Below are 15,109 nucleotides of genomic sequence, written 5' to 3'. Positions count from 1 at the left end.
TTTTCCGCTTTGTGATTTCCAGATTTCTCCTCTAATTGGCAATTCTAACATCTCTAGAAAAAATTGATGATTCATAATTTTTTTCCTCTCGCTTGCCGTATATGGTATTCTGATCGCTCATTCAAACATTAATTTGAAATGTTTTTCTACTTGCCTCTGCCCTGCCTCGACATGACGTATTAAACACTAACCGAACTCCGAGTGTTTACGGATGCACTGGCTGACTCAACCCTCTTGCAGCTTTTATCAACCGCTTCATCCTCGTAGCTCCTATCCAGTGCAGAGGCTTCGAATGCATTCACGTTGTGCCTCATTTTTACGCAATCAGTATGACTACTGTCTTCTCGCTGATACTGTATTATTTCCACTAAATTCTTTTCTTGCGCACGAAGAATCGTACCCAATGTCATCTCTTGCTGGATGGTGTCACTACAAAAACTACTTATCCCCAGTATTTACCACCTGACCAGTCCTATCAACTTCACTGATCATTATAACTTGCCATTTCCTATCACAGGGAAGCCCACATTCTACAGCTAAGCAGCCATCACTGCGGAGAACACCAGACATGGGCACTGTAACGTTCTACTTTCAAAGAGGCTTCGTCGTAGCCAAATATTATTTGCACTTTCCACTGTTTTGTGCATCTGGAAACCACCGTCAAATCATGTTCCTGAGATGCTTAGGAATAATGTGTACACTATCGTAAGTTTGTTGGTTAGCTAACGCTAAGTGCTACGCCTTGGTCCCGGGCTGTAATGAAGTATAAATTGTATATAGTGTAGCATCCCTGCAATCCGCGAAACTCAAGTAGCTGTAAGGAACTTGGCAATGGGACGAAGCCACAGTAAAAACAACAGACCCTTCGTTTGTCGTCGCTATCAGAATTGTGCTTGCATACGTGGGAGGTTCCGAGTACACGGGAGGTCCCGGAAGTTCATGGGAGGTCCCACCTGCAGTTTTAACCTTGGGACCTCCCAGTGTTTTTGTACCCATTGGCGTAACATATTCCTCCTTCGAAATAATATTCAATTTAATGCAGCGGCCTAAACTCGTAAATATAATTACATGGTGATTTGTTTTTTTTTTACGATTCGTTCGAAAATACACACGCTGGTCAAATCCACTTTCCCCACGTGCGTCCCGAGCTTGTTTACCGTTACACAGCGGTAACGGTAAACCAGTTGAACTTCCAAAGATTATATTATACTTTGTGCTTGGTGGAACACATGCGCTTCTAAAAATGACCATCAGCCAGCATTTCTCAGAAAGCCGCATAGGCAGGGTCAAACTCACCCTGGTCTCGTGGGGTGCGGCGAAGCGTCCTTGCTTCCAATCAACTGGACTGTCACCTTCTTGTGTCCACAGGGGCAGAGGCTTGGTAGAGGCTGGACCTTCAGTGCGCGTTACGGCATAAACCTAAAATTCGCAAAGTACAAGGTGCCAATGGATAAAGAAACAGCTATTATCGTCAGGAAGGCGTTCAGATAGGCAAAAAAAGGCAAACAGGGGAACTGTGCACACTCACATGCGCACACGGCTATCTCCCCCATGCCACTCAGGCACTTTCCACGGCTCCCTCTGCGATCCTCTTTTTATGTACACTAAATGTGTGGATGAAATCTCCTGTGGGCCTTCCCCAGGCACTACTGAAATTATTATGGCTTCTGGAAACTTGATACTGCACCAACCTCCGAGACAACGGTGCCAAGCCAAATTAGTTTTCGAGTTCGTATTCATAATCTGTGGCGGATGGTAATTACATTCCTATTACTAGTGAAGAGAAGGTCTCTTGCACACTACGCATCATACCCTGGTTCGTCTCTTTTGATGGCAACCGCGAGGACGAAGATGGTTGCACAAGTTGTCGGCTCTATAGCAACAAAGCTCTTGTTTTGAGACTTCTAATTAAACATACCAGCGCGTTTGAGTTGTCCCTTGGAGATAGGGAAATACCACTCCTGAATGGAGGTTTCCATAATGACAGAACGCAATTCTTGCAACATTATGGTAGGCACAGACTTTTTACGGCCTACCTATAAACACACCTGCACGAAGTAACATTACAGGATATGAAACGTACGAATTTTACCGGACCCTAACGCAATTATAACGCGTTCGCAAGTACTTACATGAGGCGCCTAAAAAGGTCCACTAGCTTGAATAGCGAGCGAAGCTGCGCTATTCGCGACACCGAACTGCTCATGAACGTTTTTCAAGGGAGAAATTACTTTGCCGTTTGAGGACAAATTTTTGAATCGCAAATCTCCGCAATTTTACAGGGTATTAACAAAGTGTGGATTGAATCGCCCCAGCCCTGGAATGCCTCTATAAGATTTAAAGATTACTCGAAACTTATTGCGATGTGGTGGCTGTAACTCCAAGCTTTTTGACCATTCGATCAGATGCCACCGTCAGCCCCACTCTTTCCTGTGTATGATTTTGAACTGGTTGTGCGTTGATAAAATGGTATCTTATTCCTTGCCCTGCAATTTTCTTTTGCTTCACCACTGCGTTTTATTTTTTCAAACGACATTTATACCTTTGTATCTATTCTAAGCCGCCTGAAGAAAGCCTGTTGTGTCCCATACCAATCGCATATAGATCACATCTTTTAACGCGATAGCGTTATTAAGCTCATTTTTCGATTGCCCCGTGGCTCCTAGCTGTCGGCTATCAGCCGTGCCGTCAGGCGTCCAAGGAAATACATCACCGCTGCCACCCGGAAGCTACGACTGAGCCAGCAAGATTCGAGGGCTCCGCGGAACCTGTAATGCGGCGCTACGGCAACAGAAGTTTGAAAAGGAGGACAATGATACAACGTGAAATACAAAAAAAAAGGACACGCGGCTTAATAACCAGGTGCCGCGCCTGCGCGGTGAAGTTTGTTCTTTGCCCAGTCGGTGGTAGCATGCTCCGCAGAACGGTCTTCAGCCGTGCCCGCAACTTACATCATCATACCAAAGCGGGTTTCCACCAGAAGATTAAAAAAATAAATTTCCAGTTTATGCCCAGAGGCTACTCGTGGGCTACGAGGCATGTCGTAGTGGAAGCCTCCGGAAGAATTTTGGCCTGTTTAGGATCTTTAACGTGCGCCGAAATCTCGACACATGGGCTTTTGTGTTATCTGCTTCCATCAGAAAAACGACCACCGCAGCCAAGAATTGAACCCGCGGCCTTGGGCTCAGCAGGGCAGCGTGCTGTGTTTTCCACGGGGACTTTTGCCGGCTCCAGCAGTGGGTGACCTAACTAAAACCGGGACAAAGGATTAACGGCGGTCTCTTATAAATTAAGGAGGGCATAGATTATAAGCCGCAAATAGCTCAAATAAAGCTCACTATGTAGCGTCTAATCACATAAGTTTTCAAAATAGTTTTCAATTTTCCCACGGTTATGTCTCCGATGAAAGCTCGGTTTAGTAAACGACAGGTGGCACCACGCGGGCAAGTTATAAATCACCCTAAAAAAAGGTACGAATTTCCTCTTAGAGAACAGCCACATAAGAATGCTCGGCATGCTTCTGGACAAGCGGATATCTCCTAACACACAATCGCGAAAAACAGAAAACCCTAAACCACTTATTGCCCTAAAGCCAAACGTCCCACCATTAAAGAGCAAGAAAAAGATAAAAGAAACGATGACTCATGCAACAGCTGATCATGACCCCAATATCGCAGAGCCTGCCGTACCACAAATTTACCTGGACCAAAGAAAGTGAAACACCATCATTAGGAAAGCATATAAGGCAGTTCTCAACCTCGCAAAGGGTGGACCAACAGGGTAACAAACTAAACATTCATAGTCGGGTCTAGAAGAAAGGGGCGGCCGTTTCCTCGATGTAGGGATGAAATAACCGTATTCAGAGAAAAGAATGGACTCGGGAAGCGCAGGACAACAGGGGATGAAGGTCAATAGAACAGGCCTTCACGCTGCAGTCGCCCTAAATAGGATGTTGGTGATAATGACGATGAATAGGTCCTGAACTTCTGTTTCGCTAATGCATTTGAAGAAATTGGAGAAACAAAGCACTCTCCCAGCACCAAGAGAGCGGATGTGAATACAAAACCGGGAGGGGCAATCATACCCCCTTTGAAAAGAAGCCGGCACCCCAAAACGGAAAAGAAAAGACAGGCACCCCCAACACTTTGAAAGGAAGCAGCCGCACGCCATAAGGGACATGGCACCGATCAAGCGACCCCACATAAAAACCAAAAATATGGATACAATCCTACACAAGGGGCGGTATGGTAGGCACAAGTTCATTCGGGGAAAGTGTCAGTCACATGAGACCACAGTATACACCGACTCCGGTGAGTACGAAAGCACAAGGCCCCGAATTGTCATACTTAACGACTCTGGCAATCTTTGTGGCTGCATGACCTTCCAACATATACATGAACAAAGAAGTGGAAGTTGGAGCCATCCTCTTGGAAATCCGAATAGCGGAAGTACCAACTAAAAGCGTAACATCATTGCAGATTTACAGAGGACATTATACAGTTTTCTGGGGGCGGAATACGAAGCACTTCGGTAAGATATTCCCGTCTCTAACGCAGAAAGTTAGCAATGCCACCTGAACAGCCGGATCTAATGGTCTGAACGCGAACGACCCACTATGCGAGAGGCGCACGAACTCACATACGGTGCTACTTGTGACCAAGACTACCACACTGCCCTTTTCGAAAAACGTTAAGAACGGATTTTCATCCTATGACTAGGAACATAATCTTTAACTTCCTACAGCGAGATCTTAATACCGAAGAGTAACGAACTCTGTGGACGAAAAACCCACACAATTATTTGAAAATCCATGTGCGTTAATGTGTTCCGTGGGAACATCAGTCATTAACTTGGAAGTCTGCTGTAATAGGGGAGGCATCTGCCCTCTTGCGCACAATCTTGCCATATCCAAGGGTATGGCCAGGTGAGAACAACTCAAACATGACATATTTCATTTCTTCGAAGCAAGGGAGGCAGATTTGACCCACTCGTTATCTCAAGATCAGCGCGAGCTGATTGAGAGGGCAAGGGAAAGAGCTGCTGCATCTGGTGCCGTAGACTCAGGTTCTACCTTTGAGCTCCCTGGCATCTCTTTGCCAATTTTCGTAAACCACAGCTATTTCTTCCTGAACAAAGGTCCTCTCTCTCTCTCTCTCTCTCATTGAAAAAAGCGAAATTGTTCAAGCCGGCCTAGATATCATGGAGTAGCCATTTTGCTACACTGGCAGTGACTTTTCCTCGCTGAAACTGACCAACGCCTCGCATTGGCAACCTTTCACGCTCACATTTTAAGCCACAGAAACGCCGAGAGCCTTTGCCGCTCCTGGGACATGGCGATTAAAAACCCTGGTTTCTAGTCTATCTCTTTTTGGTATCCTTTCGTGCTCGTGAAACACAGACCGGAAAGGCAGCAGCTGCGTACGGAAACGCTCCGTGGGAGTCGAAGTATCGCTACCGCGCCTTACATCATAGGATGCAAACGTAGATGTCTCTGCAACTTTTTTCCACTACCCATATGTTATCTAAATGTTTGTTTTTGTGGTTCCTGCCTTATATACACCTGTTTCTGTACAGTAAATGCAACATTTATCAAATTTAGCAAAATAGAGGAACATTGAGTCAAACCTGATTCAATTGTAATTCTAGGTATGTGAACTGGCATGCACAGTAACTTGCAAGCCAGGAAAACACACTGCTGGCGACCAGTTTTAGAAAACGCAACACGCCAAGCATTTCCGTTTTGCACACCGCACATACCTTAAGGCTTGTCTGTTTGCTTCCGTAGATGATGTACCAGAACTCGATGCACTGGGTGATCTTATCATGCCATGGAAGGATTTCTCCAACGAGTTCTGCCTTTTCCCCTTTTCGTCGCTCGAAGTCAGTCACGTAAAGGAAAGAGCCTGAAACCGAAGGGCCAAACAACACGGCCAAATTAAATAGACGGTCAAAAACTAAAGATGAGTGATATGAAGCAGAGCCTAAGCAATGTCGGGCAGGAATGTTACCTCTAATGCTGCAATCACGCGGTTTCTGAACCAATGTGGTGAATGGCGCACTGTTTCTTGTAAAGATATCACCCCCAGAACGTACTTTGCAAACGTACTCTCGAAATGCCCTTAATTCGTGCGCAAAATCAAAGGTACAATGATTTGTGGGGTTAGAAGTTTGATTTTGGGGAGGCTTCGTTTCTTGTTGACTGCCTGTTATCTCTGAATTCAATGAAAATGCCAAAAGGGTTATAGGTTAATTGCTGTCGAATTTTCTTTAGGCTCGTACACCAGCTGGTATCAGAAAGTTGACAAAACAAATTGGACAGGAACTGATCCAAAATCAGTTGAAGCGGCGTCGGTACCTCGAATAACCTACTGGCTTCAAAATTAAGTTGCATGTGCTTCTTTATTAACGACCGCAGAAGCCTTACTTGCCATAATGGTGGCAAAAGTTCAGTCCACTCAGTGCTTCATTGGCACTATAAATCCAAAAAATTTTTATGAAGGACTCTAATTAGTGCACATCCTTTTTTCCAAATACATTTATAATCTTCCTTGGAGATAAAAATAGCGATCTTCAATAAACTGCAAAACGCAAAGCCCCATAATTTGCACTACACGTTTCAGTGCAGTGTATAGAAACAAAAGTATCCCAGTAGCAGCACCCGTTAAGTAAGCCAAAATATAGCCATGTCTTGCTACAGTAAACACCGGCCGAACGTTATTTTCCAACAGCTTCACGCCTACCAAACAGTTTATAAATTTCTGTAACGACACAGTCATAATAGATATTAAGACTTGTGTGCACCCAAAGACAGCTATTGTGTTAGTGTAGAGATGATTTTTATCTAAGCCGAAGACATTTGTAGCATGGAATACATAGTTCCGGCCTGCATCTGGCCTCATCTTACCCGTGCCGTTGCCAAACGTGTGGTCCTTGCGCGGCCTTAACAATGTAGATTTGATCGACCCGGCACCAAGTCCCCAGCCAGTCACGGTACGCTCGTTGGCACGGTTTGACCAGGAGCACCAGCCGTCTTCGAAATCGCAAAGACGATCATCGGCAACTGTTGAAAAAGCAAGAACTTTTTCAAAGTTTGCAATTTCTTATAGAGCGGTGCGGCGTGTCACATGCCACGAATGAGCCCAACACCACAAGAAACTTCCGATACGGAACTGAAGAGAGCAAACAAATATTTTGGTAATACACAAGCAATGAACCACAAGCAATGAACCACTTACGGCTACCTACGTAATATGAATGCGAGAGCAATATCACTTCCACTTGTGATACATATCAACGATTTTTACTGCTACTTATATAGCATATGTGTAATCCTCCTTGGGTGGAGCTAGCGCAACACCGATAAATGATTCTCAGTGCAGACTTCCGAAATACCTGCAGTCAAGCACCAGGTGCACATAGTTGAAGAGACGAATGCGAAGAGACACAAACGAAATGTTTAAGCAAAAAAATCACATTCGCATCCCCAGGGCATCTCCTTAGGCTTTCGTGCTCGAGGCACGGAAGAAGACTTGAGCGCTCAAAAAGATATCTGTGCCTTATCTATCCTCTTCGCACACTTCCGAACAACAGACAATCGACCTTGAAGAGGGCACGCTCGTACTGTGTGCTATATTTTCGATTGGCACAATTTCGCTTATATATAAACAACGCCTTTCGGGCACATTTAAAGTAACGCCTTCCAGTGCACTCACGCCCTCAGAAGTGACATTTGATATCTCACAACGCAGCGCCTACAAAACGTCTCTTCAATCGCTCAATAACGCCCACACATAAACTCCTAAAACTAGGCAATTTTCCGAACATCCCCAAGCGCAGCGCACTATTCAATTATTCGCCTCCAGCTTTCACTCAAACAGCGACACCGGCTCAGTCATTTGGAATAGGACATCCTAATAGTTCAAGACGGGAGCCACCAGAGCCCCTTACTCATACGCCAGCGACTGTCTGAGCGTCACCGTCATGCCGAGACATCTGCACGCAATATTAATAAAAGCGCAAGATGAGCCAGTGTGCGAACGCTACACACGGACTTGACAGAGATTAATACGTCGGACTTACATATATTACACGCAAATAACGTGACCGTGGCACCACAATCGGGGCCCTCTACTACACGCCTACCTCGACGGCTGCTACCACGTAGTATGATTGTGTCACTTAGAACCGCTGCATCTATCGCCGGACTTCGCGACGTCGCTATGCAAAACCCACAACAACCCCCTCGCCATTGTTACTGTCTCTTTCTAGGCCTGCATACACTACGATAGAGGACAGCCTCCCCTCTCAGATATCCATTCCTGTGAGAACTTTCCCCTCAACTATTCGTAATTATACGCAGGGCCCCCGCTGGCACTAGATTGGCGGGGTGAAGACCGCAGCACCACGCAGCAACTAAATCGCAGCATATACCACCCGCAGCATCTGAATCATCAATCACAGGAAACCTCATCATCCACACCTCATCAACCTCATCATCATCCACCTCAGCATCCACACCCACGACAAACACGTCTTTTGCAAACATACTCCACCACATGCTTCCTTCTCCCACCGGCAACAACGTAACTATTGGAACTTTACATGTCGTCGTCATATTGAGCTTGCACTTTAGCCGCTTCACCTGTCTGCTATGATATTCCCTACTGGACACTTCCCACGTTGTCCTTATTTGCCCACACTCCTCCGCCCGTGAGCAATGGGGGAGGCTGCTGACCAGCTTCTTCTGTGAAGATCAAGTAAGCTGGTGGGCCGAGCGATGACGGCGGCGTCTTCTCACAGACTTAAATTAGCATGCTCGAAATACCCGTGTAGTGCTCCAGTGCCGCGATTGCTGTCGCTCAACTTCGTAATGGCCTTTCTCCATTTGCGCCATTTTCTTCTGCTCTTTAGTTTTCTGTTTCTTCTGATTTACGCCATTGGTGCCAGCACACGGAGGGGATTGTTTTCTTCGTCCGGGAAATTTGCTAATCGTCTACACGTGCTTCGCTACTTTTGTAGTCTGTATGGTCAAATTACTTCGGCATATGCCTCATCACATGCCTCTAAGACACATTTTGCAGCCAAATTCCACAACGCGTTCCCTGGGTTTACCTTTTGTTAATTAATGTCTACCTTTTCGTCTGCCTTTTGTTAACGGTCTCTATTTTGTTATCTCTACCTTCTCTTGTCTCATTCTTGTGCGAGATTACGCATATTACTCGGAATCGTAACATTCAAGGTTGCCTTCTTTTCTAATGCATCAAATAAAAAAGCATGGTGCTAGGAATTCGTCTCATAACCTCATTCACAAGGTCCCGGGTTTGAACCTTAGATAGTCTACGTGATGTTTTTTTTTGTTTGTTTGCTTCTATTATATTCGCGCTTTCGGCCAATTTTGGGACAACCTCTCGGACACACCTGCGCCAGATGACGCATTTTCGCGTTTCGGGGCATTTATAAATGCCTGCATATGAAGCTGTGCAATCTAAGCTTTCTTCAAATCAAGTGGTTGGAAACAATTTAAAGCTAGTTGAAAAATCATTCCTTGCGATTTATAAAGCACTGTGTGCATAAAACGTTCCATTTGCGTGAGGCACGAGCATAAAGAAGTAACGGCAGCAAGTACAAAAAGAACACGCCAGACCTCACGACCTTTGGATCACAGAAAAATATTGAAAGGGCTTAGAGCAAAAGAGAACGTTAATAAAAAAACCGAAGCATTTTAATTGGAAATTACTTGCGCGTAACGGAAGATTTTGTACCGCTTTTACAATACGAAGGATAATGCAAGAAAGTTGTAGTATGAATAAAAAAATTCAAGATGCTGGCTCAAATGATAGGAAAAAATGGGAGATCGTTCAATCCTTCTTGAACAGCAACGCAAGGCAGTCTAGTATAAGTAATATCTAGTGTAACAACAACACGCATGACGGCCCGTTAGAGATTGCTGAGGCGCTCAGTAGTTATTTTTAAAGGCGAAGCTGCTCGGCAAATCGTTAGTGTGTGCCGTCAGCAGTTAAAAATACCTAGAAAATGCCGAGCGCCCGTGAGCGCGTTCCTCGCGGTGAACGCCCACCGATTATTAAAAGCAAGACAATGCTGAGCGCTCGCGTGTGCGTTGCTCACAGAGACCACCTTGCGCCCCCCCCCCCCCCCCCCCCCCCCGCACGTTTGTCAAGTCACGCATACCCAGTTAGGGAATTTGGCCAAGATTCGCCGAAAAAAAAACACATAAGCTCTAGCCTTCACTGTTATCGTGGCAACGCTTCCTCTGAACGAGAAATACACGTCATAGCGTACGCCCCCCCCCCCCCCCCCCCCCAAGGTGATGTCCAACGATTATCACGTCCCAAAAAATGAAGGGAGCACACACTTATAACGAAAATGTAGGAGTATAGGTCGTTCCGGCAGCGAAGAAGAAGGAAATCGGCTACAATTGGGAACTTTAACCGTCGTGATGGTCGTGAAGGTTGCCTACAGCTTTGTAACGTTGAAGTCCTACGCGTTAGTGAGAGCTTCCTTCCTTTTTGCTGCCCAAGTCATACCGGGTCATCACGTCGCTCCCGACTAAATATCATAAACCGACACATTGCGTGCATATGCTATAACTCTGCACAAATCAAGAATTGACAATAAAAATTACGTGTGTCCCGTTAGCCTATTTAATGCTGAAGTCATCCTCAGTACTGATTCTGATCTTGCCCTTTCTCGTCTGCCACAATCTTTTTTTTATTTTCGACCCCATCACATGAAGTAAAGATGTTAGCTGCAACTTGAAAACTACAAGCGCTGGTCTGGACGGCATTCTCAACACCCCCCTCAAGTTAAAATGATTGTACACGTTGTTTCTGATATTCTGGCAACCATTACTCACATACCTTTCCGAACTGACATCTTTCCTGTAGAACTAAAACGGGGTAAAAATATCTTTTAGCAGACGACACTCCGTTGCTCTGGAAGGAGCAGCGGAGTGTCCTTTGCTACGGCGGGCCGTCGTGCCGCTCAGCTACTGAGAGCTGCGAAATGTCCCATTCAAGGGATGTTGGGCGGCTCGACAGCGCAACGTATTCGCCGCGAGATCGACATAAAGGTGGCGGCAGCGTCGCGCTGCTAGTGTGGATACTCCGTTGAGCGGCACGGGAGAATGCACACTGTGGGCGTTCTTTTGCCTTCCTCGCGCCGTATGTGCTCACGAAAGGCGCAGACAAGAGCGGTATGCTGTAGTTCGGTTCCTCGACGTTCAATTTATAGCATGGAAGCGGCAATAAGATTTTAATAGTACGCCAAAAAAGCGGCAACCCTTCGGGAATCTCAGAACGGCCGCAATAATGACAATGAACTTGTATGCCGTGGCTCGTAGCAAGCTCGATTTTTGCAAACTATGGCTTCAAGACTTCAATACAATCATAAATAGAAACAGATCAGGAAGCCTCTATCTCTGGAATTCAGTTTACAACTGCAGTTTCAGTCGCTTTCGCTTGTAGCATCGCGCATTCTTGCATTTGTGGGATGCCCTGAAATGGTAACACCACTTAACTGCCCCGAAATTTCTTCTAAAAGCTTACAATGTTTTTTGTGCGTTCGAAAGGCAACATAAAATTACTGAATTTTAACCAGCGCAGCGATATAAATGCAACCGTTCTAACAGGTCTTTCGCGCACAGCTTTATTTAAATGAAATTTTAGTGACTCTGAAGACAGGTTTGATAAATAACTGTGTCGGATCACTTATTTAATGCTTTCGTTGCAAGTGACCTTGCGAATTGAAGTGCTAACGCGCGCAGTTCAATCAACACCTAATGTTTAGCCAGACTTGCAAAGTGACAAGCAGGTTTATAGTGTGTAAACCAAACTTCTGGGACATCACAGTGAACACCGAAGACCGATTTTCTGTTACGGCTGCAATATTGACCATTTGCATATTTTTTTAATCTAACAGTAGCCTATAACAGCGAGGTGTGTTTGCATTCTTGCGTAATGTCGCTTACGAACCATACACGTAGCAAATGAAGTTGCCCTGTTGCAGATGTAGTAAACCGTATCTTTTTATTTCTCGTCACGCAACAGCGCAACGGGTTCCCGGTAACTTATTTGTGTTGTAAACTGAACCTTGCTTTTGTCTTGGCATTTCATTCTTGGGGATCGGTTAAAACAGGCGCGGATAAATGTTTTCTGTGCATTTCCTTTTTTTTTGGGGGGGGGGGGGGTGAAAGAGGGAGGTGGGGGGGTCATCCAACGTTCCAAGCGCAATGAGAAGAGAACGCATGTAACGCGAAAAGTGAAATGTTGGTTATGAGTAATACTTGCAACCGAAAGTCCGCTAGGCGTCTTGTCCCGTAACGGTGAAAAAGCAGTACTTCAACAAGTAGACGCCAGTATTTTCGAAACTGATTAACCACCCTTTTGGCGCAAAATTGTCCAGGAATTGTCGCTAGTCTTTTTCAAAATTGTATTGTAAGCGAACATTGGGGGAAAATAAAAAAACTCCAGCGAGTCATGGCGCACACCCTCCGCACATGTGGCTAACAACGTGCATTATATTACGCGATTCTTCCTGCTTCTTTGAACTTCAGTCCACCTTAAGAGGTTACGACATGACCATATTAGGCATTTAGTTATGCTGAGTGAAACTTACGTTTCTGGACACGGTGATTTATGTCGGGATTTGAAAATGGGAAATATGAAAATGACATAAGAAATGTCACAGGACAGGCGCAACATCACAACTGCTTAATTTTAAACAAAATTCCCCCGAAATACGCTGGCGCGTCCACAGAAACGTATTTTAAATATGTAAAATTAGCACCAGAGTATAAGCAACGTCTGTTCAAAAATGGTACTTATTTAAGAAAGGTACGGGAAGAATTCCACCACACAGGCGCTTGCGGGTGTAAAATACGTCCCCGGTAATGTATGGGCGATAGAGCACGGCTCGTGTGCAGTGTAATTGGGTTTGTTTGTTTCTTCTTTCTATAAAGACACAGCGCAATTTTACAAGGGTGTGACAATTAAATGCAAGGGTATTCATAGGTTTTGCGCTTCTTACCCGGCCGTTTCATGTATTCAACTTTTATTTTTTAAATACCAGCCACGCCACCTTCAAAAAGCCCCCTTATGACGTTCCCGAAACGGCAGACGACTGCACTCATCAATAAAAAAAGTGCAATGTGTCGAAGCAATGTTTACAACACGTTTCACACTCAAGCGGTGATCACGGCGAAGAGATTTCGTGGAATTAAACCAGCGCATTGACCTGCAACGGCCGCTGATTATTTCGTGTCTAAAGGAAATGTGGAGGTAGCGGTAACTATGTCATTGCTTACTGCAAATCAAGTACACATATTGGTTGTTTTATCGTGTGCAGCACGCGGGTTGCGCCGCGCGCAACGTGAACGAGCAGACGACGCGAGAGCGCCATCCACACTAGGAGCGGTTCGTCCCGCCGCCGCCAGGGGCCGACTGGGTTCGATGTCGGGGCGAATAGCAGGCGACACTCCGCTGTTCCTGTCGCTGCGGTCAGTGCGCATGTTTTGCAGTCTCCGATTATCTCCACTTTTCGGCGCCGGCGCTTCGCGGAGCGCGGCCATGCGCTCGCCTGTTCCCATTGACAGTAAACCGCGCTGTACATTGCTGAAAATACATGTGATTTCTCTTTGTTTTCCTTTTTTTATTTTTGCTGTTTTCCAACCTGCAACCATCTGACACCTGCTCACGAGTGTTGAATTACCCTTACTTCTTTTCCTGTCTAATTTCCGCTTCTGTGTCCATTGTTGCTGTCCTTTCGTCGAATTGTCTGTGTTGCCTGCGATCCATGTTCTTTTTTTTGTTTTCGCTACTCCTGTCTGCTGCTTTAATTAATTTTTCTACGTTCGCCACTATAGGAGGTTCCGTTTCAGTCTCTGACTATGGGGTCTCCTTCCGTATACACATATTTTGTAACTCATTTATTGCCAAATAAAAGCGCTTCTGACTATGACTCTGACATTTGTGGATCTCTAAGAGCGCATGGGCACCTCGTCCCTCTCCTTCGGGAACTCTAGGCTTGGCCCAATGAGCACACCCTGTTCCGACATTACAACCCCCAAACAAGTGGTTTCTTGCACACCCTCTGCACACGGCGCCAACCGTGCTTTGCGTTCTAACCGTCTCAGTGGTCACATTTTTTTTTATTATAGTAGTGGCATCAAAAAAGTATTTTGGAATAAAACAACAGCTTCGGTGTCATCCCAATTTCACAGAGTAGATTGACCTCGTTTTTTTTTCCCCAAACATGGGAAAAGTGCATAGAATGACACCGTCTATTAAACTCGCCGATCTTGCGGCTTATGAATTGCGTATATGGCTATTGGCAGGACCACACGCTCAAAATCTTGCTGAAATTGTTTTTGCCGACACCTTTTTGTCGACACATACTGCGTAATGGTAAGGCCAGATTTAAGGTCATTGAATTTACCTCTGTTCCCGCTGCAGTCCTGAAGCGTGATTGCATCGATCGCGAAGAATGCCCGGTTACCTTGAGATGACTTCACGACGGCTTCAAACTTCAGCTGCAGAGAAGAAATATATTGAATGTTTATTTGTTCCACCTTGCTTTTGGTGTATCGATTAGTTGCTGCAATTAGGCACCTGTTTTACGGCTCATGACAAACTTGTTGATACAGACCAGCCTGATTAAAGGTTTTATAGCTGCTGGTAGAATATTATGCTATCTACAATTTTTGTGGTAAACTGACCGAAGCGTGAAGGCAAAAACATCGCAAAATAAGAAAGCTTGCGACTTTCGTCCGTAATGGTGCCCTCTCAGAAGGTCGCATTCACTGAAGTTTGGTTACCAAGACTGTAGTTTTTGTTATGCCACCTAAACGCTCAAATTTTGGTTTGCTGTCCATCTGTTTATCACCTCCTGTATTTTTTCAATAACAAATCCATCAGTCCGGAGCGGACAATCCAGCCCTTTCCTGCTACTTTGGCCACTCTCTCCCAATTGCTAGCCTTCCTAGCGCTTTAGTCACGGGACCGGTTAAGATCGGGGCGACGCTTGGTAGAAAGCGGCTACGTTGGCGAAACGTGCACCGCCGCGGCATTACGTTTTCTATCGCTGACCAAAGCGC

At 45.4% G+C, this 15,109-nt stretch overlaps 1 protein-coding gene across 1 annotated transcript in view; it reads right to left on the bottom strand.

The window, feature by feature from the left end:
- The window catches only part of LOC144175376 (MAM and LDL-receptor class A domain-containing protein 1-like), a 204,188-nt gene that overhangs the window by 162,836 nt on the left and 26,243 nt on the right, over nucleotides 1-15,109 (bottom strand). The window contains exons 8-11 of the mRNA XM_077704459.1: nucleotides 14,452-14,545; nucleotides 6,905-7,060; nucleotides 5,758-5,903; nucleotides 1,297-1,419 (exon numbers count right to left, since the gene is read on the bottom strand). Of these exons, the coding sequence (XP_077560585.1) occupies nucleotides 1,297-1,419; nucleotides 5,758-5,903; nucleotides 6,905-7,060; nucleotides 14,452-14,545 (519 nt within the window). The remainder of the gene's footprint in view (nucleotides 1-1,296; nucleotides 1,420-5,757; nucleotides 5,904-6,904; nucleotides 7,061-14,451; nucleotides 14,546-15,109) is intronic.

The sequence above is a fragment of the Haemaphysalis longicornis genome, unplaced genomic scaffold (genome assembly GCF_048455015.1).
Source record: "Haemaphysalis longicornis isolate Haplotype H1 unplaced genomic scaffold, Haemaphysalis longicornis Haplotype H1 scaffold_3, whole genome shotgun sequence".
Taxonomy (NCBI): domain Eukaryota; kingdom Metazoa; phylum Arthropoda; class Arachnida; order Ixodida; family Ixodidae; genus Haemaphysalis; species Haemaphysalis longicornis.
This window is presented reverse-complemented; position numbering and strand designations above follow the sequence as displayed.